Source organism: Thunnus albacares, chromosome 11, assembly GCF_914725855.1.
Source record: "Thunnus albacares chromosome 11, fThuAlb1.1, whole genome shotgun sequence".
In the NCBI taxonomy this organism is placed as follows: domain Eukaryota; kingdom Metazoa; phylum Chordata; class Actinopteri; order Scombriformes; family Scombridae; genus Thunnus; species Thunnus albacares.
The window spans coordinates 10514921-10541496 of NC_058116.1; the positions used below are offsets into that span (position 1 = coordinate 10514921).

The following is a 26576-nucleotide window of genomic DNA, read 5'->3' on the forward strand; positions in this document are numbered from 1 at the left end:
CCAGGATACACCACATTTTACACCAGCCATGCCAAGCCAAGCACTGGGCAGACAGTACAGCCACCATAGCCAGTCTTTCTTTTTCTTCCTCTCTCTGTATCTCTTCCTCTCCCAAACACACCCGCACACTCCCCAAAGAGTTATAGAAGAATGGATAATGAGAAATGCCAAGAGATAGAATTTATGTTTTAAAGTCATGCCAATTCCGTTTGTATATCCAGCACATCTGTAAAAGCAGGCTAAAAACACAAGCAAGTCTCCAGCTGACATTCAATAGTGAGACAGGCAAAAGTAAAATCTTTTTTTCTCTTTTCTGACTTTCTTCTTATTTGGTATGTATATTACACTGACACAAAACATTTTATAACAGACCTTTTTCTCCCTCCAACAGCCGATGGGGCGCATCATAGGGGCAATGCTCTTCCTAAACCTGTGGTGTGGCCCAAAGACAAAACTGGTAAAGACAAACCAAGATAATCATCTTTCAGTGTTCCTCACTCACTAACCTATGAGGCACTGTTATGTCCTGTCCCACACAGTCACACTGATCTGTGCTTTTGTCACAATCCTCTCATGCTTTGTGATTTTCAACTTGCCTGTCAGTGTGATGTTTTGTGTCTAGCTGTGGTCTGTGTTTTCAAATATGTATAGTCCCAGTAGCGTGTACTTGACTGAGACTGAAGCCACATAACTCTAATTTTGGCATATACTTGTCCTCGCCACATTATTTAGTCTACGGCACATATGAATTTGTAATCAGGAACTGGTTTGAATTAGTTTTAGAACAGCTTCAGCCTGCTTGTTGGGAAAGGTGAATGTGGTCTACCCTTTTTTCTTGGTCAATCACATTATTTCCATTCTGCCAGGCAGGCTCAGTTAATTAGAGTAATTGAATCCATCTCAAGTAGTAATGCAAACCACGTCTAGACCACATAAATTAATGGTGACGATTCGCTCACTCCTTGTTGCTTGGAGTTGTGAAGAGAGGTTGTGCTTCAGTCTCATGTCACAGCTGGTGTGTGTTATTTCTGGAAACTTGGGTGGTTTCAGAGGTCTTTAAGGAGTCGCAAGGCTCTCTGGAAGCACCTCTACAGAAAAGAATAGTTGTTTTGCCTGCCACCCTGCAACACATCAAAGCACAAAGCTCCTAATGACCATTTGTACCTTTTTTAAAAGACAGAATCTACACATAGTCCACCTTGCTTCCTTTATGAAGGAAATAAATGACATGAAACTGAGTTAGTAATATCATCATTACTAACTCATTAAACTGAACAGCACTCTGCTACTCAGTACAGTAAGCAAAAGTTAGAGCATGCTTTGGCGAAACGCGAATTAGAGCATGTCCTCAACAGTTTTATAGCGCTCAGTTTCACATTGGCATTTCAAATTGAATTTATTTCAAAACTGTGCTTATAGTGGACTGCAGGTGTGTAATGGACAGTGTCCATTCATGAATCCCATCCATAAAATCTGAGTGTGTGTTGCAAAAACAACAACCCCTGAGACACTGGTATATATTTCAGTGGGAATATTTTCCTAGACTGAACGTAAATATCTGTGTTTTGATTGCTTTTATTTTCACATTCTCACCCTGAAGATGTTAGAAGAAGTTATCTGACGGAAACCACCACTCAAATCTATTTTAAATTTACAGATCTCACTCTGAGGCTTTCAGCACATCAGGCGCTCGGCTTGCTATTTGGGAAGTTTATTGTACAACAGGAATTCAAAAGCATCCACTGTAGAAACTATAGGATGTCGGCCAGATTATATTATAAACATGTAGATGTATTGTTGACATATGTATTGTTGCATCACATCATATCACATTACATCACTATGGCTCTGTTTTCATTCATTGCCCAGTTAAAGCATGACATCACTCTATTTGTATTTGTTGAGGCTGGCATTCAAATTACTGCATCACCATTGTGTGACTTCATGTATAAGCATATGCTTGCCATTAGCTATACCATGTGTGAGTCAGAGACACTCCTTGAATGTATTCTCAGTGTTCATCAGTCAGACTTATTGGCAGATGATGTTTCTCTTGAGAGTATAAGTCAGAGATCATTGATTTATGCAGACTACGGTGAGGTCAACTCCAGCAATGCCCAGGGAGGAAACAAGTCCAAGAGAAATGTTTTTGAGGTATTTTGGCCTCGATATGGATAGCTTAGACAACTACAGAATTATGTTGTCAGAATGAGCACTAATGAATCTCTGAGATAAGAGAGTGATGACTGGCAAAGGGAGTGGATACTTTAGAAATTAATCCCAACTCTTAAAACAGGTTATATATAAACAGCTCAGATATGAAATAAGTAAAAGAGATTTCGTATGTCAAGACATTCAGGGCTTCTCTACCTCCTCTAAGATATCACAACAAGATTTAGTAAGATTTGCTTGTTTAATGACATTAAATCATGCTAAATTCTTTACATTTAAAATCTGACTTTGAAGGTTTGTTGCAAAGATGTTTTCATTTCAAAACCTTGCACTTTCTTGTGATTACTTATGCAGCTCATTAAAGCCAACTCATTCCTTGTGTTCAGTTTAGATTGAAACCGATCTGGTTTTCATCTCATAGCTTGGCTTGAACTTTATTTTATTGTAGCTTTGTAATGCGGGAATTTTGTGGAAAATTCGGTGGTCCAATTGCAACTGATCCAAAATAATTTTTAATAGAACAGAGTCAAAATCTTATAAAAAAGTTATTGGATCTGCTACTTAGCTATCATCTTTAGGATTAACTTTTTATAATTTGTTGGTTATTCCTCTGGAGTGTTTTTTAGGTTGAGTGGATAAAACGGGCTTCAAGGTAGTTTAACACTGACATGGTTTTCATCAGTCATAGACCATGGCAGTGCTCTGCGGCAGCACTTCACATGCAATCTGCCTGGCTTTTTATGTGCTTTATTGTCCCTTGTATTATGCCTGTGTGTGTGTATGTGTACACTCATTTCACAGCCCACAGCATTACAGCAGTCTCCTGCATTGCTAAATATCCCTCTGTTTTCAAACCCATAAACACAACATTCTTTCACCATTATTGCACAATTAAAATAACCATCATTTGTTTTCAGTTGTGTATCTCCTCTTCAGTGCCGACCACCTGTTGCTCTGTCTCAGTTGTGACTCTAAATCTGAAATGGACTCTGTTTCCCATGATTCCCTGCAGTTCTGCGTCCCTCTATTCCTGTCAACAAGAGAACCAACCTGGTGGGAAAACCTAGTGACCATGGTGAGGGCGACAGTGATGGCTGCACTGAACACTGCTGCACTTTGTCTTGTATACTGTAATTAAGCACACAACAGCTTAAACTAAGCTGCTCCTTAAGCCATTGGTGCTCAAACCTCTTTTTCCATGCTCCCCTTTCAATGCAGAAAATATTATGAAACATGACACTTATTTTGTTGTTTGAATGAAGCTTGTTAAAATGAATCTGCTAGCGTGAAAGCACTCTTGTTTGTTTATTACTCCCACATGTATCAGATTTATTCAACTTTAGTTCCACTCCGCATTTTTCCACAAGGTCATGCTGCAATGCTGCAATGCTTCTACACCTACCAGTTTGAGAACCGCTGCTTTAAGTTATCCTCTGCAAATAAAAAGGGCTCACAACTCTCAAACTACAGTAGCTTGCAATAAAATGTACAAGGTGTCCTAATGCACAAACCAGCATTTACCTTAACATTACAGCTCATCACAGATGTCTTGTCGCTGAGGCTTTTTTTGTTTCACTCACTGTTTTCTCGCTCACTCTCCTGTCTCACTGTGATTCAAATAATTGTACTTGTGTGCACAAAGCCAGTGTGTGTGTGTGTGTGTGAGCGCACTATGGTTCTGAGCATCTGGGCACCCTTGGTGTCAGTAAATGTATTCTGGCAGACCTTTTCCCCCTATAAAGAGCACAAAAGATATTACACAACAAGTAATCTCTGATCTTTCAGCAGCCAGGAAAAGGCCACTGAGTTGCTCAGTGAGGATGGCCAGAGCAGATGGATCACAACTGTGTATGACTGTGAGTCAGATGATGAGGGTGAATAACTGATCTCTCCTCCTCCTGCTCTCTGTCCTCAGATAAACCCATGGACCTGAAACAAGGAGACAAGGAGTCCATCTTGAAGCCATTCCCACTGGTCACAGCCAAACCTAAACAAGAGCGCAGACAGCAGACAACCTCCTCTGCCCCAGCCATAAACAGTATGAGTACTTTTAATATCATAGAGGAGTGTTACATCATCATCAACATCATAGCTGCTTTAATATAGCAAAATGACCTCCATGAATGTGAGAGCATATGTAACTGAAAAAGCTGTGAGTGTGAGAGTATGAGACAATGCATGCATCTGATAATCAGGTGATGTAGCTTGCAGGTGTGTATTGTATATTAGTAGTAGAGACGGAAAAACAAGAAAATGTTGAATATGAATAGGCAGACAGAGAGCCAGAGTGCCGGCCAGAGCAGGTGCTGGGCGGGCTGGTCGTTGACCTGGGCCAGAGCTGTAAAAATAAGGACAGAGAGAGCTGCCAGGGACTGTTGGCACATCAAACTAACTCCAACTCCTCTCTCTGTTTCCTTTTCAGGCAGCCGTTTTGACCTAAATGACAACTCCTCCATATTCAGGCCCTTGCCTGCATCAGATTTAGACATCATGGGCAGGAAGCGCTTTGTGGGTAAGACTTCATCAGGCCATTTTACATTTCCACTGCAGATTTAAATGCTTCATTATTAACATCAACAGCTCTGTAGCAACATACTGTGTGTGTTAAGGCTGGGATATGACGTGAATACTGTAACTCCTATTCTTATTGTACCTGTCCACAGCTCCTCATGTGATCTATAAGACAGATAAAAAGCCAGATGAGCCGTGCTCTATCACCTCCTCCCTCGCTTATTTCCCTGATGAGGAGGAGGGCAGTGATCAGAATGTGACTGGTCCTCCCCGCGTACCGCCCTCCAATCTCACTGTGGTTACTGTGGAAGGTTGCCCATCTTTTGTCATTCTTGACTGGCAGAAAACCGACAATGAAACCAGAGGTACAGTAAATTCAAACGAAAGGCGGACACTTTAAAAATAGAGTTAATGATTAAAATGGTGAATTTTGTTTTAAGACATTCAATAAATCCCTTGGAAACATGTTTTATGAGTGACAAAGTGATGGCCATGGATAGATGAGTCGGTTATGAATGATGCTGTGTGTCCATTTAAGAAGTTTGTAGAGATAGAGGCGAGTGCAGTGTTGGTTATTTTGATGAGAGCAATGTGAGAACATAGAGCAAAATGTGATGGTTGGGGTTGAAATGTGAAGTTTAAAGGCCTCCATTGCATCCAAATATATTTTACTATTACTTTCTAATGATGGTTTATGGAAAGGGTTTATATATTGGCTTTACTAATGGTTAAAGATCCCCTCCAGGAGATATAAAAATCCTCTGCTTGGAATAATACATTGTGTCTGATATGTTTTTTCCACAAAAATGTTCAGTTACCTTGTAAAAAAATTCTTGAAATAACATTTAATCCTTCTCCATCATTGAAAAATCTCCTCCATTGCCTCCAAACTAGTTGTGACGTCACAAATCACGCTCGTAGGTACATGCCTTAAACTCAGATTTAAGCTTCAGCAGATGAATGTGAAAACAGGTTTTAGTGTCAAACTTTACATCATTCTGCTCAGTGAAGCTCAAACATCCAACTGAAGGACCAAGAAGAGAAAATCTTTTTAACTGGAGGGGGACTTTAAGAAATCATTTCCTGACAAATGAATGGTGTTGATAATGTGTAGTTGTTTAGAGTTGAAATTTAGAGCATGTTTGTTTTATTAAAAGCACATTGGGGATTTTTCTGCTCCTTTGTCAGAGTATGAGGTTATATCCACCACTAAAGGACCTCATGGAGAGGAGGTGTCCATACTGACGACAAACCAGACACACACAGCAGTAGAGAATCTCAAACCAGAGAGCAGGTATGTAACAGAAGACTGCAGCTAGACATTAAAGGATAGGTTCACAAAGACTGTAACACTGAAAGATATCTACTTGATTTGAATCATTTGGACAGCTGAAACTTCATATTAGCTCTAGATAAACTTTTTAATACATTTTTGCACAGAAGGAGGACTGTGGATTTTAGCCCCCATCACTTACATTGTAATTGGATTATGAAGGGATCTTCTAATGGGCAGTATGAATAAGGGGAATGAATATGGCAAGAAAAACCTATGTCAGTGTTCATTTGGGCACCTGACTGTTGTTTTGAGACATACTTGAAAAATTGTGAATCCATCCTTTAATATGTCTTTTATCAGTATGTATCTGAACTCATCAGGATGTATCTCTTTCTGAAGTCTTCCATTTGTACAGATTAGGAACAACCATCATGCTTACAAGATTTAAATACAAACCTTTTGCTTAACAAATACGTTAGGCTTGAGATACTGGCTGATTACATTAGTACGGTTCACAGTAGACCTCATCTTTTTCAAATTCCCTTGCACAAGTCAATGCAGTGAATCACGTTTGGTTTTGCACATGCAAAATGTCCAAGGAGACACGAAAGCTGAGTAAATCTGGCTGGAATGGGTCACTGAGTTTTTAATTAGATCTCAGCATCTGGAGTCTCAAAACTCACCAGAACCCTCCCTTGGGCTGGGTTTGCTAACCCAACGATTGCCAGGACATCTGAGCACAGCACATGGAATAACCATCATCTATGTGTGCTTGTGCGTGAGTGTGTGAGACGGAGTGTGTGTGTGTGTGTGTGTGTGTGTGACCCTTCTTACTTTGCTGTCCAAGGCATGAAAATATCTCAGAGTCTCAGTTCTGGAGGAGGGAGGAATTCAGGTTGAAAACTCCTCGAAGTTTGGATTACACGTTTTACTCCTTTTTCTGTATGTCTCAAATTTCTTGTTCTTAATGTGTAATTCTTGTTTCAGTTATGAATTCAAAGTAACACCGAAGAATGAGCTGGGAAGCGGACCCTCCAGTGAGCCTGTGTCTTTCAGCACAGAATCAGGCAAGTTTTTACAAAACATCTAATCCATTTTAACCATAAGAGGAAATCCCTGATAAACCCTGATGTGTTTTCTCTTACATAATTAGTTGCATGTCAACGCCACTGTATATGTAGGTAATCATCAGACTATGATTAGCGTTGTTTAGCATCCCAGAGGGTGGGCTATTAGGCAGTTGTTAGTGTAATGATTTCAACATGGTAAAGGGGTCCGACTGATTAAGACTCAAGGGTGTTGTCAGCTCACCAGATGTCCTCTGAGGTTTCTAACAGAGGCATATCATCCACCTGGTAATTAGGATAAGCTAATTTAGAAGCTAAATTTGCACTGATCATAGTGCAGCTGAAGTATCAACTGTTGTGTTTTTAAACTCATGATGACAACACTAAGAAGGGAATGCTGTGCTTAATTGGCGTCTTGTGGCGTCCCTGTGCAATCAAAGCCATGCCTTTTGGGGCTTAACACTGTAAATACTGTGCCAAATGGGCTCTAATACAAGTTTGGATTCATCTAACACAATATCCAAGATGTCTCATGACTGTGTATTAATTGTAAGTTGTTCTGATGACGTTACTCATTGCAACTTTCCCTCAAAATTGCAGCGGATCCTCGAGTGAGCGAACATGTTTCAGGTGAATATGGCCCTTTCCTCTTATCGTCAGTATGTTGCAGAAAATTGATGCTATTTTAAAATGTTGAATGTTCCCTGGTTTTTGGTCATATACATAACATGCGTTAAGCATTTTTGCATCTAATGATTTCCTCACAGGAAAAGATGCCATCTGGACTCAGTTCCCATTTAAAACCGATGCCTACTCTGAATGCAACGGGAAGCAGTATGTCAAGAGAACTTGGTACCGAAAGTTTGTGGGTATCCAGCTCTGCAACTCTCTGAGATACAAGATCTACCTGAGTGACTCTCTCAATGGTAACTACAGCCCACTGAAACATTAATGAACTAAGCAGCTCCTTATGGCCACCAGCAAATTACAAATCACTTCTGAAAACATTTAATCTCCAAAATATCAGCTCCGTGGGAACTTCCTTGTTTTACATAACATAACTGTGCATTTCTGGCAACATTATTAAGGGGTTAAAATGTCCTGAATCCATAGAGGAACATGCAATTCTTCACTTATTTCACTTATTAGGTCTGCTGTGGATTTGAAACATGGTTGGACTGGCTCAGGGTATCTATGTGCCCATTAATGAATTTGCAGCTATGTTGTCTTGATGATGTTAAATTAGGAAATTAGGTTAGATCATTTTATTCAAGATCTGAAGATGGTCCAGAGAGAATTAGATTGGTCGCTCCTGTACAGTGACAAAATAGACACAAGTCAGTCACAAGTCTGTACATAACAGCTATATGTTTATGTCTGCTGATCTCTGTTAGCTTGCTGTACGTCTTTAGCTGTATATTTACATGTGTGCAAAAGTGTACATTGTATGCAAGTACATTTAGAGCCACTGGAAACCGGAATCCGATTCTTTGTGTGGTCATGTATTTATTACAATCAATCACTTAATAAATAAAAAGCCAACCATGAGTGATGCACCTGAAAACAGGACCATTAAACAGCTGAAAAATATTAAATAAAAAAAATTGTAACAAGAATACATAAGAAACAAAACCATAGAACTTATTTCAAAAATACAACCCATATCTCAGAAAAAAACATACTTTTCAAAGGTTTCACGACTGTTAGCACAAAACACTTTCTAAACACAAAACAGAGGATGTCCTTCAAACTGAAGTGTAGTTTGAACTCTTCTCCTGACACCTTCCTCCAAGACCTTTTCTAATGAATCATGAAGTCAAACCAATTACAGCCCCAGACAGAAAATTGGTCCTGTGCCCTGATTTCTTTAATAGCCAAAAACATACTTTCTCCTCCATCTCTGCAGGGAAGTTCTACAACATTGGAGATCAGGCAGGGCATGGTGAGGACCACTGTCAGTTTGTGGACTCTTTCCTGGATGGACGGACTGGCACCCAGATGTTAGCTGACCAGCTACCAGGCAGACAAGGTATTTTGGTTTACCATAACCATTAATGAATCATTAATACTGGTTTTCATTATGTAGACTCTCATCCCTTCTCTTTTTTTATACCAGGCTTCTACAGAGCAATGAGACAGGAACCTGTTAATTTCGGAGAGATTGGAGGGAAGTCGCACGTTACTTACGTAGGTTGGTATGAGTGCGGCACGCCCATACCTGGGAAGTGGTAAGCCCTCCACAGGGCTGTCCAGGAAGGGTGACTTCCTTGGTGGTGAGGAAGAAGAGGAGTACCAAAGACGCCTGACTTGGCCCAAGGGGGAGTGGGCCTCTCTTTCATGTTACCATGGACACTGTAGATGGGTCTCTCTGTTTGAACTCCCAGGTATGAACCTGTACAGGACTAATAGGTGTCACACAACTCTATGGGGTGTAACATTTGTCTTAATTTCTCTATTTATCAAACATGTCACAATGGATGAAAGAATGCAGGAGTTTGAGTGAACCAAAACGTTGAATATACAGTAATAACAGAGAAAATGTTGGGAAGCTGGCTCCCAAAATGTAATAACTTGTATGATATTATTTATCAAGGGATTGTTATTGAATATCTTGTGTGTGCTCGGGCTTTTAGAAGAGAAAGTAAAAGTACTTCCCAATACTTGCATGGCTATGAACACACACATAGATTGTTCATTTGTATACAGAAATGAAGTACCAATCATATATTGATTGTACATTTGGATGTTGTAAAATACAAGAACACAAGTACACACAGACATGCAGAATTTACCTTCTACTGGCCCTATGAGATTATTAGCAGTTACAGTTTGCACAGTATTAAACTTTTGTTCATATATGTATATGGTGTGAAATACAGTATGTGTACCAGGGATCACAGATGATAGTTTTCAAGTTTGAATATCATGTCATGGATGTAACAGCTTCAGCCAAATTGTTGATCTATTGTGAAAAAGCCAAAACTTGAGCCCAGAGGTTCTATGGGATAACTTGGAAACAGAAGACTTGTATTTTTTAATGCCCATGCAATCTTTTCTGGTATTTTATAAAAGAATAAAATATATATTAAAAACAATAAACTGCGCTTCATTGTGAAATGATAATTTATGTGTTTCTGTTCAAACATGCAAAATGTACATAAAACTTTAGAGAAACAAAGTTTTTTCCACATCTGTTATATGACTGCGGTTGTTTTTGATGTACCATGTAGACGATGTTCAGCAATAAATCTTGTTTTTATATTTACCGATATCCATTTCCATCTGACTTCAATGCCTTACATTTAAAGGAAAAGTTCAACATTTTGGGTAATACCCTTGTTTCCTTTATTGCCATGAGTTTCATTACATTTTGGTACCACTCTCATGTGTTTGCAGTAAATATGAAGCTAACTTAACTTAGCACAGAGACTGGAAACATGGGGAAACTGCTGCTAGCCTACCAGCACCTCTAAACTCATTAATACATTTTATCTTGTTTGTTTAATAGTACAAACTATTTCTTAACCCTTGTAAAATGGCTAATTATTATTTTTACACCTGTTACATGTTAATTAGTTGTCAAGTCAGGGTAGCAAATTCCACATGTCCAGTCTTTATGCTAAGCAAAGTTATCCTGGCTGCTGAAGATAGCTTCATACTAAGCATACAGACACATGAGGGGTGTCAATCTTATTAATTCTCTGCAAGCAAGCGAATAAGCATATTTTCCAAATTGTCAAACTTCTTTTTTATGATGCACTACCACTGTATTTTTGTGCTCAAATTCTGATCCGAGTCTGAAACAGAGTGCATGTAATGGTAAGTATGTAATACAGAATTTAACTCCAGTGGTAGACATTAAACCTATATAATAAACCCCTAACTGTGCTATCAATATTACTGACCACTTACAGTACAGTGGTCAAACCCATCTAAAAAGTGATTTCAGCTTGGCACTGATTACAATGAGGGTATTCGATAACTTCTCTAAATTATCCTTAATAAACCCTTTGTGCTCAATTGCCCTCACTCAGTTAGACAGTTTGACATGAAAGACCAGCCACATGTCTCAGCCAACCACAACCCTCAGACAGGAAAACAAAGTAGGGACACCAGCATTACCACAGTTTTCCATATCCGGTTGGGGAAGAAGGAGAAAGGAGAAGCCAAACTTAACAGACATGAACTCAGAAACCACAAACAGTGTGTGAGTGTTAAGAGAAAGACGGCAAGCTGACAGTGCCAAGAGCAACACAGTATCAAAACAAAAAGTAAAAAACAAACTCCATCTGGGTCTCAATCATTTATTAGGTTCAAGAAAAAAATGTTACAGTTTATACATAAACAACTAATCTCACTTGAAGGTGGAATTTGCTTTGATTTTTAGTAAAAACCAGTGATAAGAGAAAGAGAAAGACAGAGCAATAGCAAGTTTTACTGGAGGTGATAGAACGAGCTAAACAAAGAAAACCTTTTTTTCATGACACTGGGATCTACAACTCCCATAAGCCATCACTTAGCTAGTGTTCCCAACATGGGGCAGTTTCATTGACAAATCATTAATACCGACATGGTGGTGAAATTGATCAAATAAAGAAAAAACAAAGCAAACAGACATAACATAACATCAAGGGGTAACATTTCATTTAGGTAGTGTCTTATAAATGCATCCAGTAAACCAAACATAGATGGTTGAGGCGTATGACGCAGATGCAGTACGAGGATGCTGATCTCACTCGCAAAATGAAGTGTTACCATGAAAAGAACAACAAACAAGAGTTTGTGAGACAGCCTGTTTTGGTCTTCCAGATGTGTGCATACAGACTGGTTACATTTTTACAAAGACGGATACATGAGGGCAGACGGTGGTGGTGACAGGAGATGACGGAAAAAAAAACAAAAAAAACAAGGTACATACGCCAAGGCCGGAACAGAGTGGTGTGTTGGAGAGACAGCATACAAACACTAACCATCAGACTTCGGGGGGGGGGGGGGGGGGGGGGGGGGTTTGCTTGTTTCATATTTGGACTTGATATTTGTAGGAGGGGAGATGCAGAGCAGTAAAGCATGTTTCCTGCATCCAGTCCAAACAGTTGGAGCCACATAGAGGGTTGGGGGGTTTGGGTGTGTGTGAGGATCATCCACTATCCTCTTTTACCGGTATCCAGGCCCTGGCTGAGTGTAGCCCTGGCCGTAAGGGGGGCGGGTGCGAGCGTACGGGTTAGCAGCTCCGGGTGGAGGGGTTACGGTGTTGCCTGGAGGCGGGGTGTATCCCGGGCGGGGCTGGTACCCTGAGCCGGGCTGGGAGCTGGGCGGCAGGCTGTAGTTGGCAGGCTGGGAGGCCTGGGAGGTATAGTTTTGGGGAGGGAAGGCTCCTGGTGGATACTGCTGGGCTCCCTGAGATGGATGAGGCTGCTGCTGGCCACCCTGGAAGCCCGGGGCTGGGGCTGGACCGGGGGCAGGAGCCTGGGAGGAGGGAGGCGCGTAGTTCTGGAACTGCTGCTGTGGCTGTGGTGGACCGGGCTGAGGGGCTCCGGGCTGAGAGCTGTATCCTGCTGAGAGAGGGAAGTAGAAGAAAATCTCTTTAATTCACTCCAGAGAGGAAAGAAATCCACCTCACTTAGCAACAAACCACAAACTGTATTTTGACCATTTTTGCTCTTACCAGGGTATTGCATACCGTACTGCTGCTGTGGTGGGGCTCCTGGTTGCTGAGGCGGGTATCCACCTGGAGCCTGGTACTGCTGATACACCTGACCTGAAGACAGCACAAGCCAGAGAAAAAAATGTCATCGATATAAGCCACTATTCATTCATCTATGTGACATTCTAGCCTCATTTAGAGTTGTAGTTTCGAGTGTGTCATATGAGATTTAAGACACTTTCATTTACACAAAGCCACATACAGTATGTGTCTCTGTCTCTCTCAATCAGATATCTGACTGTAATACGTCTTGGTTGTTCTGGACTATATGCAAATCATGGTCAGCCCCACTCAAGCCCAGAGAGTGGTGGTAATGCACCTAAAGCTGCCAAAAACAAAGTTTAGTTCAAACAAATAACTATCCACAACAATCCACTAACACAAGCACTTGGGCTGTGTCTGAAATCACTCTTTCCGAAATAGTGTACTTTATTTACTCTCTGCCATTTTATTTGAGGGTGTAAATTTGTGTGTCCATGACACGTACAATACTTTCTGCTAACAATCCCACAATGCAATAGGCAGCGTTTTACAGATCTGAAAATTACTGTAGTGTGACTCTACATCTGTCAGTGATGAGGCAAAATGAGGGTGATTAGTAACTTTAAAATCTTAATTTACTGCTCTCTATTGAGTGAACTATGAAGTGTGTATTATATACGGAGTGTTGAATGAGGGAATGATTTTGGACACAGTCATGGATAACTGGCTGCTCCCTAACCCACACTGATCAATGCTGTCACCCACAGATTCACACTACAACAGCCATTTCAGTATGATCGAATATGTTGAAATCACTGGAGCCACAATGGCTAATTTCTGTGTAACTTCAGCTTCCATTATCACAGGGGACAGAGCCTGCGGAGGCTTCAACAGACCACTTACTGATGTAGTTACAGTTGGGCGGAGTACGTAAGTGTCTTGGAGTGACATGCATTTAACCCTTTTCAACATCTGGCAAGAACGTGTTCAGTTGGACTGCAATGCGTCTCGAATGCTTCTTGGATGCATTTACACTTGGCTTTTGTGATATTGGATAGCTATCCGATACACCCAAGACACGTGAAGTGACTAAGTGTAAATATGGTTTCTGTATCTGCATGGAAACACCTGTGCAGCTGGACAGCATAAAACACGAGTGCTTCAATAGAAACAGCTGCAACCACTTTGATATAAGTGTTTGTTGCTAAGAGTGCAATACCCGCAGAAATCTCTCTGTGGCACATTACAGTAAGAATTGGCTTGAGGCTAGAGAGCAGCGTGCAGGTGCCCGAGTAGACATAAACACACATACACACAAAGAAAAGATGCAAAACCTCTTAAAACTGTGGCTGACGTATAAACCCACTATCAAGATGCTGTATACACACAGACATGCACAACTCAACAGGCGCCGTCCTCTTCACCAGACATGTCTATGTTTGCAGACAGCGACTTCCTGCTGTACTTTTATTAACCATGACTTCACCAGTCCACATCGCCTGCATGCACATGTGGAGGATGGTCACAATCATCTCTACAACTTCTTAACTTGACTCAGTGCTGTGACTTAAATAGTAATCCTTATAAGACCTCTGAACACCCAAAGGGAGCCTGGAACATCGTGTTAGACGTATTAGCCACATTTGAGTAGCATGACGAATAATCAATATTATCTTGCTTAAGAGGGACGCCATTGCACATCTTTTTTATGTTTCAAAAACATGGAAAATTTTTACTTTTTATTCTAATTAGCTTACAAAGTTTTCCATTGAATGAAGACTTGGCAGACCAATGGTTCCCCTTATACAAGGCCCAAATCTTACCCCCAGATTGCCTGCCTGGCATATAAATTGGGGTGACTACGCACGAAAAGCACAAAGAGTGAAAGAGAGCCACATCAGAGTTGACTGGTTTTAAAGAACTAGTGCTTTTCCACTCTTTGGGAGGTCTGATATGGTGGCACTTAAAATTTTGAGTCTGAATAGAGCAAAGCTGAAAAGACTATGAGCTCCTATCAAATGGTTCTGTCCTAATGTTCAAGAACCTCAATGTACTCAAGAATGACAATTAATGTTATTATTATAATTCCATACTGTGGAGGAAAATGATTCTTTTCTATCCAGTGGTTCATGATTTAAACATTCAAAGCAGCACTTACTGTACAGTACGTGTACCATATATTGTCTGAAAGAAAATTTACTTTTTACATTTAAAATAAACATATATAGTTGAAGAGGCTAATGCTCAATGTACTTACAGTCTGAAAACTAATATTACTTTGCATGGTCAAGGAGACACTTGACAACTAAATACTGCTAAAAACACTTTACCTCTGTATAGTGTCTTTTTTATAAGCAAAGCAGTGATGTGGCAACCATGTGTTATCTCACTGACAGCACTTTTAACATAAGCACCATGGTCTTTATTGTGTGAAAAGGCATGTGTGTGAAATTGGCTGCTTCTCCTGTTCTCCCTGGCCTGTAATCCATCAGGAGTCTTATGTAAGACTGACAGAAGGATGCGTGGCTGTTAAACTGCATTGGCACGACGAGTTCGTTTCACCTCACTTTAGCCAAGAGTTCGGCCATCGGCTTGCTAAGCGATCGTGGGACAGACATGACTAGGGGCTCCCTGGCAGAGCTGCACGGTTTCAAAAGCGGAGACACCCGAAGTTAGGAAAATGATGTTCATAGGAACAAAGCATTTGGCTGTAGTTCTGTTGACCTCTGAGCATGCCTTTATAAGGAGTCATAAGAACATGGTCTTAGTTTTAAATAAACATGTCACACCAAACACATGTCTGCCCATCTGATAAAGAGCCCCACGCAACTGTCTGAGCCGTTGCAACATATGCATGTGTTTACGCTTTCTTTCTTTCTTACACAGATGTAAATTATTGCCAAGGGTCCATCGGCATCTGACAGACAACAGGTTGAAATCTTTACCATCTGCTTATGGATCTCATTAGCAGCATTCTCATGGCGACGTGTAATCTAAGCTTGCATTAAAAGTGAGCTTAAGGCTGCCTTTAAAAAACCACACATGCTCAGTTGGCGTCTAATCTCATGTATTACCCTTTCATAAATTCTTGTACATCGACTGGCTGTTCTGATTTGCCTTGAGGCTGTCATACTGACAAACAGTCTCTGCATCCAGAGCAAGGAAGAAAATGAGGACAAAGAGTGAGGAGGGGTCATTTGGGAGAGGCGGCTGGGCAGGATCTGGTTTAATTTCTCTATGTGCCAACCATGTGCAGCCTTGCTTGGGCGTAAGGAAAGAGATGAGGAAGGGATACTGTGATGAAGGAATGGATGAGGAGAGGACGAACTGTTTGTTGCCAAGTTCGGCTTCGAGATATATTGAGATATCTAAAATCCCATCAAAAGATTAAAAGATGGTGTCAAGCAAAAGCTACAAATCTGTTTAATAATGATACTTCACTGATCACTTGGGGGGAAATATATTTTTACTTTCTTTTTTACTTCTCTTTCCACAGGGGAGCTCAGAGTGCAGCTTCAGCTACAGAAAAATTCCCTGGGAGGTGGGAGGAAGTCTTGCTAAATTCTTGCTCACACAGGGGGTTAGGCTGAATCACTTATTACCTCACATCTCGCTAGCTACAGCCAATATTGACACAGCAATGGGAACTTGAAACTCTTCCTTGAAAATAGCAATTCCATAAAAAAATCCCATCTTCATTTCAGTAAGCTTGACTGACCTCCATAACGGCATCCCTGAGTCACCACATCTAGTAACGCTGAAAGTAACGGTCAGAATCAAATAACAAATATGAAAGACCAAGTTACTTATGATACTAAGCCATCTGTTGTTTTTCCCCAGTCCTTCTGTTATGGAAGGAGAAAAAAAAAAAGAAAAAAGAAAGAACCATGAACAGCTTTCTGTTGAGCTGGCTGTTTGTGTGCAACATGATGTGTCGTTGGCCAACCCACTGACAGAATAAGTCTTCCTTCTGGACCAACTAAACTCTTATGAAGCCCTACGGTTTGGTCCTGCAGTGCTAACCAGGCCAAACCATAAACCACCAGTTAAATGGGAGAACTCATACCACATGTGTGCTGATCGTGTCGCAGGTGTGGTCAGAAGTCAGCCTTGTGACTGCTCTGAATGAAATGAAAGTAATGCCTCTCACACGCTGCATCAAAAAGGCATCTCCTATGCTCAAGTGGTCTCCACATTCAGCTGGACCAATAAGAAAAATACAGAAAACTGGCATCCTTATCCATTAAACAAGATCCTTGGATAAAGTCAATGGACATGTTAAACTTCCCCCGAGCTGTATCCCAGATACTGTGGTGAGAAAATTAGGCAAAAATAAGCTTTGTTTTTGCCATCATACCGCCTGATCCTTTGTTCATTTATCTTTATTTAGGACTTGAGTTTGGGCCCAACATGTCTGTGTTAAAGATTGCACACAGGGGAGAACTGTGATAAGGTCTCTGCAGATGAAGATAAATGCTAATTCCATGGATACTCTTGTTTACATACTGATGATTAAGATGGATTATTTCTCATTCAGGGAGACCTGCTGCTTCAACCGCAGAATGGAACAGATTACCAAAAACAGGGAGCAAGCATTTTCTTACAGTTGATGCAGTAAACTGCAAACTTCAGTTAATGTAACTTGGTAAAAAAAAACAACAACAGTATATTCATCCTATCAACTAAGCTTCTCCATTAATTATTTCAATTTAAATTATGTGCTGCATCTTCTTCATTTTCTCGGTTTCCTTTAGTTTGCTCTGCTCATATCATTTTACATATCACATCACATATAATATTCTTCCACTCCATTAATGTTTCACCAGATCTAATCTACTATGGATCTCTGGCAGGATGAAAGTGATACTGTCTGTAATCCTATGAGAGATAAAATGATGGTAAGTGACACAGACACTAAACAATGGTATTATAGTATGGTCCTAGTCTATCATGTTACTAAATCACACATGAATATGTAATAGTTTCAAGAGTGGGCACAACAAGGAGTGGGATGAAATTACATCTCACATGCAGGACTGTAGTGATTGTGACATGGGTGCACATGTTTCTGGAGCAGTGTTTCCCCTATATTCATTCTGAATTATGAGCGCCGCTGCTTAAGTTTCACACTATCATTAATATCAATGGGCTACTAATGATTTTAACTTGCGCACCATGCAAGCATGCTTTGAGTCATCGACTAGTGCAACAAATCCCAGAATCCTCCCTCTCATCATTCTTCAAAGGATGTTTATGTGAAAGCACTGACCTATAGCCAGCTATGAAGACGATTCAGAATAGCTGGTCCACCTTAAGTGGTCCTCTGATAGCTGGTCCCCACATGGTCTTTTGATCAATATTCCATTGTGCATACCTCAGAGGAGTACCTGTCTGTTCACCTATTATGCTGTGTTAAACATGGTATGTGTGCACGTGTCTCACCATCCATGCCAGCTTGGGGTGCCTGCTGTACTCCAGGATAGGGAGCCTGTGGTTGAGGGGGCACTCCTGGCTGAGGGGCTGCAGATGAGGAGGAAGCAATGCTGTCAGGAGTTCCTGAGCGCTCCTCTGGCGCAACCGCTGGCAGAGCTACAGACACCACAGAGGGAGACAGGCATGTGCTGGAAATATGAATGCCTTATGTGACAGTTAAAACAAAACAGCAAGCAAGCCAAAGAACATCTGTTAAATTTAAAAGTGACGCACCAGTCGTAATTGCAAAGATTAAAGTCAGATTAATTTACAATAGCATCCTTAATTTTCTGCGGTTGGTTAGTGTGTGATACCTGGGGGCTGGTCCTCGCTCAGGCCAAAAGCGGAGATGACATTCTTGTTGACCTCATCCTGGTTTTTTAATGGGTCGAAGGCTGACATGCTGGCTGCGCTAACTGGGGTCGCCTGTTTCACTGTGGTTTCTGCTGTCACCACCTTGCCCTCACGCCCATCCACTGATTCTAGAAACACAGCCAGGAAAATGAGTAAGCACTAGCAGATTGCAATGTTGCAATACACATGTGCCACATTTTGCACTTGTCAATTATAAACACATTTGTTGTTACACCATGAACACAAACATGTAGTAAAAGGGGTATGTGACGATGTATGAGTAATCTTCACAAACAGGTTTTTAAAAATTATCATTGCCAAAGCCTAATAAACGTTGACCTTGATTATAACTCGAAAAATAAATCCACCTGTTTGTCTGAGCAGGGTGCCAAAAGGCAGACTACAGATCACCTCTGTCCACTTCATTCCTTGATTCAAGCCAAATCGCATATGAATATGTACGTGCTCAGGAGTGGGCAGAAATAAAAAGCTGCGTAAAGTTACAGCTCACAGAGAATTACAAACACACAAAATACAAAATCAGATTTTATACAGGGAAGGGCGTCTGTGGAGGTGAGTGACCATAGTCAGACTGGACTGAACTACAACATATGCAGTATGTAATTAAAGCAGTGTATAATTCCAGACAAATATTCACATGAAAAGAGTTATTAAATCATTCCAACAATAACTGACTCTTATCAATTATCTCATTCTTGTGCCTGTATCTGTGGGATACAGATGTTACAATTCTGGCAGTGAGTATGTGGAATATGAACAAGCGTTAAGGAGGCATTGCAATTTCCATCTGTGGGATTAAGAGAGAAGGTTTGTGATCTAAAAAAACAAACAAATCCCCCCCCCCCCAAAAAACCAAAAACAAAACAAAAACAAAAAGAGAAATCAAATCATCTGGACTGTTCGTGTGCACACATGCCATTAACTAATGGGACAGAATGTTTGTTGTGGATTCAGCAAGTTTATCTCACCTATCGATTTAAATTTTTCATCAGCAGGCAGAAGTTAAAGCTGGAGTGTGGGACTTATGTCTCCCCCTTCTAGCAGTGAGAGTAATTACAAAAACACTGTCGACACATGCTTACATCATAGGCTCTGCCGTAGCCTACAGTAGTTTCTACTGTAAAACGGTAGATAAATTGTTTTAAGTGTAACACAACCCCAGGGATATGACTCATCTCACTATCAGAATTTGATCCATTCGGTCCGATAACATTTGGAAAGTCTAGAAGAGCCGCACGATTAAATTATTTTATCCCCATTCAAGTTAGCAGAGAGCTAACCAGAAGGCGGCTGGCCCATAGAACAGGCGCAGTGTGCATTCATCCGGCCAGTGCAGGAATGTCAAACCCAACACCAGAATAAAAACTGTACTGTGAAGTACAGAGAGATTTATCTGGCAGTGATAGGCTTAATCAGTATTGCGTGAACTCGTTGGGCAAGGGCTTGAATGTTACCGACATTAATTTATATGTAAAAGTTCTGCACTGCAGGTTTAAGAGTTCTTGTGTTAAAACAATTCAAAGAGCAGATGTGCACACACATACTGCAAGAAGACTCAAGGCATTACAATGTGTATACGTGTATGCGTGTGTGTATTCGCATGTGTGGGGGAGTACTTACCATTGTCAGGTGCTGTAGCAGCCAGACCGGGCTCTGTGGGGGGCTCCAGGCTATCCAGGAGGTTGTTGACTTTATTCCTGAGCTCGATGAGCTCCCTGCGCAGGTATTTCACCTGACTGGATTCCAAAGGTCGTGGCTGACCATTCACTGAAGATAACAAGAGATGAATTTAGGGGACACAAGGGAACAAATTAAGTATCTGTTTGTCATCTGTTTGGGGACTGATTTAGCAAAGTCAAACATTTCTCCATCTCTGCACAGTCTTTGTGTGTTAGACTTCGAGGAGGCTGATGGATAAAGCTCGAGGCCTGATCGCTTTTACAGAATACAGCAATCCCCTGGTCAGCACCGTTATTAATGGGGCTTTTTTGTGCATTACTGAATATGGAGCTCATTAATTCTGATCATTCCCCACCTGGGGCAATGCTGTCTTTAACTTGAACCACTTGTTGACATAGATCATGGTCTACAAATAAGTTGCAGCAATGAGCTATTAAGACTTTCTGGGTCAGTCTTATACAGAAGAGTGTCAACAGCCTGGCAGATAGTAAACCAAACCAAATGTGGCAGGAAAACCAAGCAGCATAACCTCACACCCCGAGAAAGTAAACAGACTAACAGACTGACAATACACATACATGCTTATAGGGGACTAACAGCTCCCAATATACATGTATGAATAATGTGTGCACTTCATATTGAGGCAAATCGTTGTTGGCTGTATACACTGATGAATATTCAAGTGTTGTTCACTCTATTAGACTGGTAAATATTGATTAATAGTTAATTAAACAGTCCTAATGTATAGTATCTCATTAGCAGATAACTGAAAAAAACAGCATTGTGATACACAGTAACATGCATCATGTAAAACAACCACCAAATCATTAAGTTAAATGACTTGGAAAATCTGTTAATTCTAAACTAAGTATGTGTGCATATTAAATGATGATCTGTCCCAATTCTGTTAGCTCTGCACTCTGAATATCTGGTATTACAGGGATAATCTATCACATGGTTGAGTCCGCAAAGCCATTCACAACAAAAGCCAGACCAACACAGGGATCTCCGTCATCATCACTGCACCCCACCAGCTAGGCATTCAGCAAAACAATGAAACTGTGGAACATTCAGCAAGAAGGCACCGGCTTGTAGTCCAGCTTGTCTTTCCTCTTACTGTGTGTTTATTTAAAAAGTAAAATAACATACAGTGCTTAAATGCATATTTGAAGATGAAATTAAAACAATCAGGCAAACAGGTAAAACTGTAGGAAACACAGGATTAAGTTGTTTATTATGGACTGTACCTCCATGATTCATAAGGTACTATGACTTGGCAGAGTGACCCTTCGTGACCTGAACCACACGGGTCACTCTTAACTACTTTCAACTCTCATTTTCCTAATACTAAGTGATAGAGGAGTGGAATTTCCATTGCAAAACAATGAAATGTGAGAGTGAAAATTGCCGGACATTCCTTTCTCACACAAGTTTCTTGAGTTTGAGTGGATAATGCTGAACAGAGATGCACGGGGTCATGAGGCATTGCCTGAGACACGAGCTGCCATGAGATTCCATCTACTCTCGCTCGCTTTGAATATCGACACATGTCGGAGAATATCAGTTCCACGTGAGGTCATGACATGTGATGACGAGCCATGGCTCAGCCTCGATTGGGAGGAAGTAAAATATTTTTAAAAGAAGAAAAGAAACAAACATCTTACGGATGCCTGGCTGATAATAGCAGCAACCAGAGGACAGACTGGCTGGAAGTGCAGCACAGCAAACATGTTGTTATTACACATTGAAGAGTAGAGTGAGTGTGTGTTACTGCATGTTTAACTTTGTGAGAGTCATATTGAGCTTTAGATCTAGATTAGATTGTTACATTATAGTGATTAAAGTCCATGTGTGCTATGCTTATGACACATTTTCATAGCTGATAGCAATATTTCTTAGATTCAATGTCTTAAAGTTTGACAATTATTCATGCCTGTATTGCCATACCAGTAAATCCCAACCACAGTTTGAATCCTGGCAGAATAGAGACACAATTAGGCTATATAATAGCAAAACACTGTAACATACTCCTGCCTTTAAATGAATAACATTTACAGGAAATAAAATAATTCATGAACATGAACAAAAAACACATGTAATGTAGAAACAGCTTGCTGGGACATTTCATTAGTAAAATCAACATGTATTTAGAAATTTACAGATGCTGACCCTCTGCTGTTTATGGCCTTATATGGACATGTATTCTTTGCTGTGATTGAAAAAAAAACAGTCCCAGATGGCATATTTGATCAGTACAATTAAATTAATGATGTACAATATACTTCATCATTAACTTTGCATGCGTCTGCATTCTTTACTTTCATGCCCATAATTTATGTGTGAAAACAAACCTTTTAATCGTGTTTTTTTTCAAAAAGCAGACAGAATGCACTTTGAGACTAAATATTAATGCTGAATGTGATTTATGTACTTATTGTTTTGTCTGTTTATGTCTGGAAAGGATCAAATTTCTAAAGAACTTAGCTTCATGTGTATGCCATGTAGTTGCTGGGCTCGTCTTGTTTTCAAGAAACAGAACATTTTTTTGATTCTGATTCAAGCACTGATCAAATTATAATTCAGGCCAAGTAAGGTACTGCATTCAAATAGTCTTGTAAAAACCCTGAAATATGGCAACACTTGATGCAACTTGTTGTTATTACTGAGAAAAACAGGCATCAACATGACATGTTCGGGTGTGCCCAACTGGTTGTTTGGTAAAATGTAATTAATTCTTCTATGACCTACATCTGAAGTCACACAGCTACAGGGCTATTGGGTGATTGTGGACTAAAAAAGTGGCAAATATTTAAGATTAAGAAACAGTATAACTAGTATAAAGATCTTTTGTGAATGCATCAATCTACTGTCTATATTGTTTGTCTGCTGAACCAGCCCTTAGTGACACACAGAAATTCCACCACAAATTAGTCATAAGGGAGGGCAGACAACTTTCACTTGGATGGAGACACACAGAGAGTTGTTGTGAGAAGCATAAGCTAGACTGCCCTCCAGTGACTGGTTGCTGTAAATGAATCTCCAATCACAGCAGACAAAACATCCTGGTGTACAGTTTATCATGAAATAAAGACTTTAAAAACCTACAGGTTTAAAGTGTGGGATTTCTCAAAGCAAAGTTCAATTGAAAGGGAATAATTCGACATCTTACCAAACAAAGTCAGTTTGAGTATTCTACTGCACTGGATTGCGAAGGAGAGGTCAGAGCTGTCGAAGATGGTAATGAGGTCATCATCTACAAAAATGGAAAAGAGAGAACATGTGATTCACTGTATGGCAAATTATCTCTATTAAAGAAAATATATTAAGATACCAAAAAAAACCCAACCCTGTATTCCCTTATTAGAATTACATGGTCAAGTGAACAGATGATATGTTCATGTCATCAGTACAACAGCACACTACTTTACAATAAATAATCTGATCAGGGGAAAATTTAACACTGACATTTTTACTCTTAAGAATAATTAGGACAGGGGAGACCCGAGCCAAGTGTCCCGACTCACCTTCATCCTTGTATTTGATGGTAACCTCGTCGTTACTCTGCAGCTTGCCTCTGAAGACCCGTTGCATCATCAGCACCAGCTCATCGTAAGTAATGTCTTCGTTATGGATAGGGATGCGTCTGATGTCATCACCCAACTGGGCCTTGATGATCAGCTTCCCGCTCAGGTCCAGCTGGCCGTTCATTGTGCCGTCCGACCTCTTCTGCTCCAACCACTTAACAGGGTCAGAGAGGAAGCGGTTTTAAAAACAACCAATTAAGCAATGAGCCTGCTGTCCCGGATTTCCTTTCCAACATAAACTTTACTTATGACAAACAGGATGATATAAGGATAAGATGGATGGATAGATAAGCTGCATGGTTATTTATAAAATTGGTTAGGGAGGTTGTGAATAACTAAGGTCTTTTATCAATTGTAAATAAAAATTGCAGATATTTCTGTAATCTGTTTCCTGTGGGATGTAATCAAGGGTTTGGACACTAGAGCGTGGTCAGCCTTACATGTTGCAATGCCAGTGACATGCTGCACCACTGGGCTGCAAGATTATGGTTACAATCATAATGATTATTTAGCTCAGTATTGAAAGTTCTAAACTGTTCACAGTTATATGTGCAGTCATTTTTGGGAACAAAATAACATCATTCAAACTGGTCAGAAAACCTCCTCCACTTTCAATGAACTTTTCTTAATAGGTACAATGGGAATGTTTAAATCTTAAATAAAAAGGGATTTCATGAAACATATGTCTTTAATATCATCACAGTACATAAAAACAACAAAATGCACTCATCATAGCAGTAAAACTGAGGCCTCAGGTAAGAATGGATTTGTGCAAGTCATTGTTTTGATTAAAATGTGGTTATTACATTAACAAGTACATTCGGGTGATGATGAAATTAGCAGCTGCTCTTGACTATAACTGAGCTTTACTGACTTGCTTGAGGGTACCCTGACAATTACAAACAGAGGGACAGAGGGAGAGTGCTGCCCTTTACTTTCAGAGCCTGGAAAATGGATTTGATTTGGCAATGTTCACTTCTAAACAATCAGACTATGCCCCCCAGGGTTAGTAACATGTTTATTTAGGTCAATTTATACTGACTATAATCTTTATCACAATAAGAGGACAATCCAATCAAGGCTATGCTATGCAGTTGCAATACAATGCAATTTCACTTTATCTGCAGAGTCTAAGGGTCAAACGTCACCAAGTGATGTGGCATAGTCTCTTCCAAGCTATGACAGAACTCATAACACACTTTGACCCAAAATGCAAGCCCACTTAATTAAATAATTTAATCTTTCCATTATGTTTAGTGGCTTTTTAAGTGCAATGTAATTGGATCATGCATGAGACATTATTTATGACATCATTAGTGAAATTCTTAAAACTCACAGATTTCGTTTAACTGTAACTTGTATCTTATACAGTCAAGTTAGCCTGCTGTCTGTGGTACATCAGTGTGTGTTTGCTCGATCGAATGTCGTCACCAGTTGGATTGAATTCACAATATATTACTGTGAATTCAATCTCAGAGACGCTCCGGCTTTGCCTGTCCCGGCCAGATGAATAATTGGCTGGATGCTAAGGATTGTGTGGTAGCTAACGTTTAGCAGAGCAACTACGATAACAAATAGATTTCGACTGAGATTAACGATTGGTAAACCGTAATCAAACGTTTCAAATACCTCCCACATTATTTATCTGCGACGCTAAATCGCAGAGTCATCTGTCAGTGGCGCACATAACGTTACTTTCACTTATTAAGTTTGCTAGGCCGTTTCACTGCAGTGTCAACGATGACAGGACAGACTATATACTATGCTTTAAGTAAAAAAACAATACAGTTAAAAGTCCACTGTTTAACGTTTGTTCACCTCAAAATAATCTGCCTCAAAATCAACTTCGCGTTGTTAGCAACCGGTCAGCAAAAACAGGTTTCCAATGTAGCTAACTTTGTAACAGCTACCATAAATAAACATTCAGAGCTAGTTAAGCCAACAAATTTTTATATAGTAATGCAACATCATCACTTTCCTTAATCAGAACAGATTAATCGCTAGTCGTGGTGTGAATCTTTTTGTAAATACTTCCTATGAATCACTCCCAACACCTGTTTGGGTGAGCTAGCGTAACATTAGCCGGCTAACGCTAAATAGGTAGCTTGCTAGCTAGCCACACACAGTCAATCAATGACTGCAAAAAAATGTTGCGTGGTTAAAACTACATTATAATATGGTTTGACACCAAACCCAAGATGCCTCTCACCTGTATCTGACGACTTGACCACGCTGTATTTCACAGGTTTCCCCAAACTGTGAAAATGAAATCTGTTAGCTAGCCTAGCTAGACCCGGCTGCCAGCATCAGGAAGTGTCCTCTCGGCTGTCAACGTCACCCAGTACGTGGCATTTACTGCGCGCAGCCGCAGACAATCCGGTACAAAGTGCGCTGTGATTTACTCACCAAAGAGTAAAGATGATCAAACATCAATCTTAAACAAGTTCAAGAGAAAAAATGTATTTTTTATTCCGTCCACAATGCATTATTTTAGACATACACACAAATATATCATTTTGGCTTTCTGATCCTGAAGGAGAATACCTGAAAACATAACAATACACGTAGTTACTGTGATTACCACCTTGGCTTAGATCAGTGATCCCCAACCTTTTTGGCTTGTGTCCCTTTTTGGTTTTTAAATCATCAAATAAATTCATTCATTCACACCCCTTAAAATAAAGCAAAGTGTATGCCTGGCACCCCTTGTCACATGTTGTGACGTCTACCAGTTAAACAAAAGTTTTAATAAC

The 26576-nt window shown here is 40.3% G+C and overlaps 2 protein-coding genes across 10 annotated transcripts in view; one reads left to right on the plus strand and one right to left on the minus strand.

Moving 5' to 3' along the window:
* LOC122991796 (target of Nesh-SH3) overlaps positions 1–10297 on the plus strand; it is a 49760-nt gene extending 39463 nt beyond the window's left edge. For all 6 annotated transcript variants that reach the window (XM_044365127.1, XM_044365125.1, XM_044365126.1 and 3 more), the window contains 11 exons: positions 392–457; positions 3185–3247; positions 4088–4210; positions 4595–4684; positions 4836–5048; positions 5872–5977; positions 6947–7026; positions 7627–7656; positions 7794–7952; positions 8933–9055; positions 9143–10297. In XM_044365127.1, the coding sequence (XP_044221062.1) occupies positions 392–457; positions 3185–3247; positions 4088–4210; positions 4595–4684; positions 4836–5048; positions 5872–5977; positions 6947–7026; positions 7627–7656; positions 7794–7952; positions 8933–9055; positions 9143–9258 (1169 nt within the window). In that variant the 3' untranslated portion in view covers positions 9259–10297. The remainder of the gene's footprint in view (positions 1–391; positions 458–3184; positions 3248–4087; positions 4211–4594; positions 4685–4835; positions 5049–5871; positions 5978–6946; positions 7027–7626; positions 7657–7793; positions 7953–8932; positions 9056–9142) is intronic.
* Positions 10298–11316: 1019 nt separating this feature from the next.
* On the minus strand, positions 11317–26184 carry tfg (trafficking from ER to golgi regulator). 4 transcript variants are annotated; one of them, XM_044365135.1, is made up of 8 exons: positions 26033–26184; positions 23764–23977; positions 23409–23492; positions 20180–20326; positions 18499–18666; positions 18155–18301; positions 12707–12784; positions 11317–12578 (listed from the first exon to the last, which is right to left on the minus strand). In XM_044365135.1, exons 2-8 carry the CDS (start codon positions 23945–23947, stop codon positions 12181–12183), a joined length of 1206 nt encoding a protein of 401 aa, XP_044221070.1. In that variant the 5' UTR covers positions 23948–23977; positions 26033–26184; the 3' UTR covers positions 11317–12180. The 4 variants fall into 4 exon arrangements, with proteins under 4 accessions (XP_044221070.1, XP_044221069.1, XP_044221068.1 ...); XM_044365134.1 differs by having other exon boundaries at positions 11317–12581; XM_044365133.1 differs by having other exon boundaries at positions 12692–12784.
* Positions 26185–26576: the final 392 nt, after the last annotated feature.

Coding starts and splice junctions, on each gene's coding strand:
- tfg (XM_044365132.1), bottom strand. CDS start 23,947: ATGAACGGCCAGCTGGACCTGAGCGGGAAGCTGATCATCAAGGCCCAG. Junction 23,493..23,763: donor CATCAAATACAAGGATGAAG/GTGAGTCGGGAC, acceptor CCATTTTTGTAG/ATGATGACCTCATTACCATC. Junction 18,302..18,498: donor GAGCGAGGACCAGCCCCCAG/GTATCACACACT, acceptor TGGTGTCTGTAG/CTCTGCCAGCGGTTGCGCCA.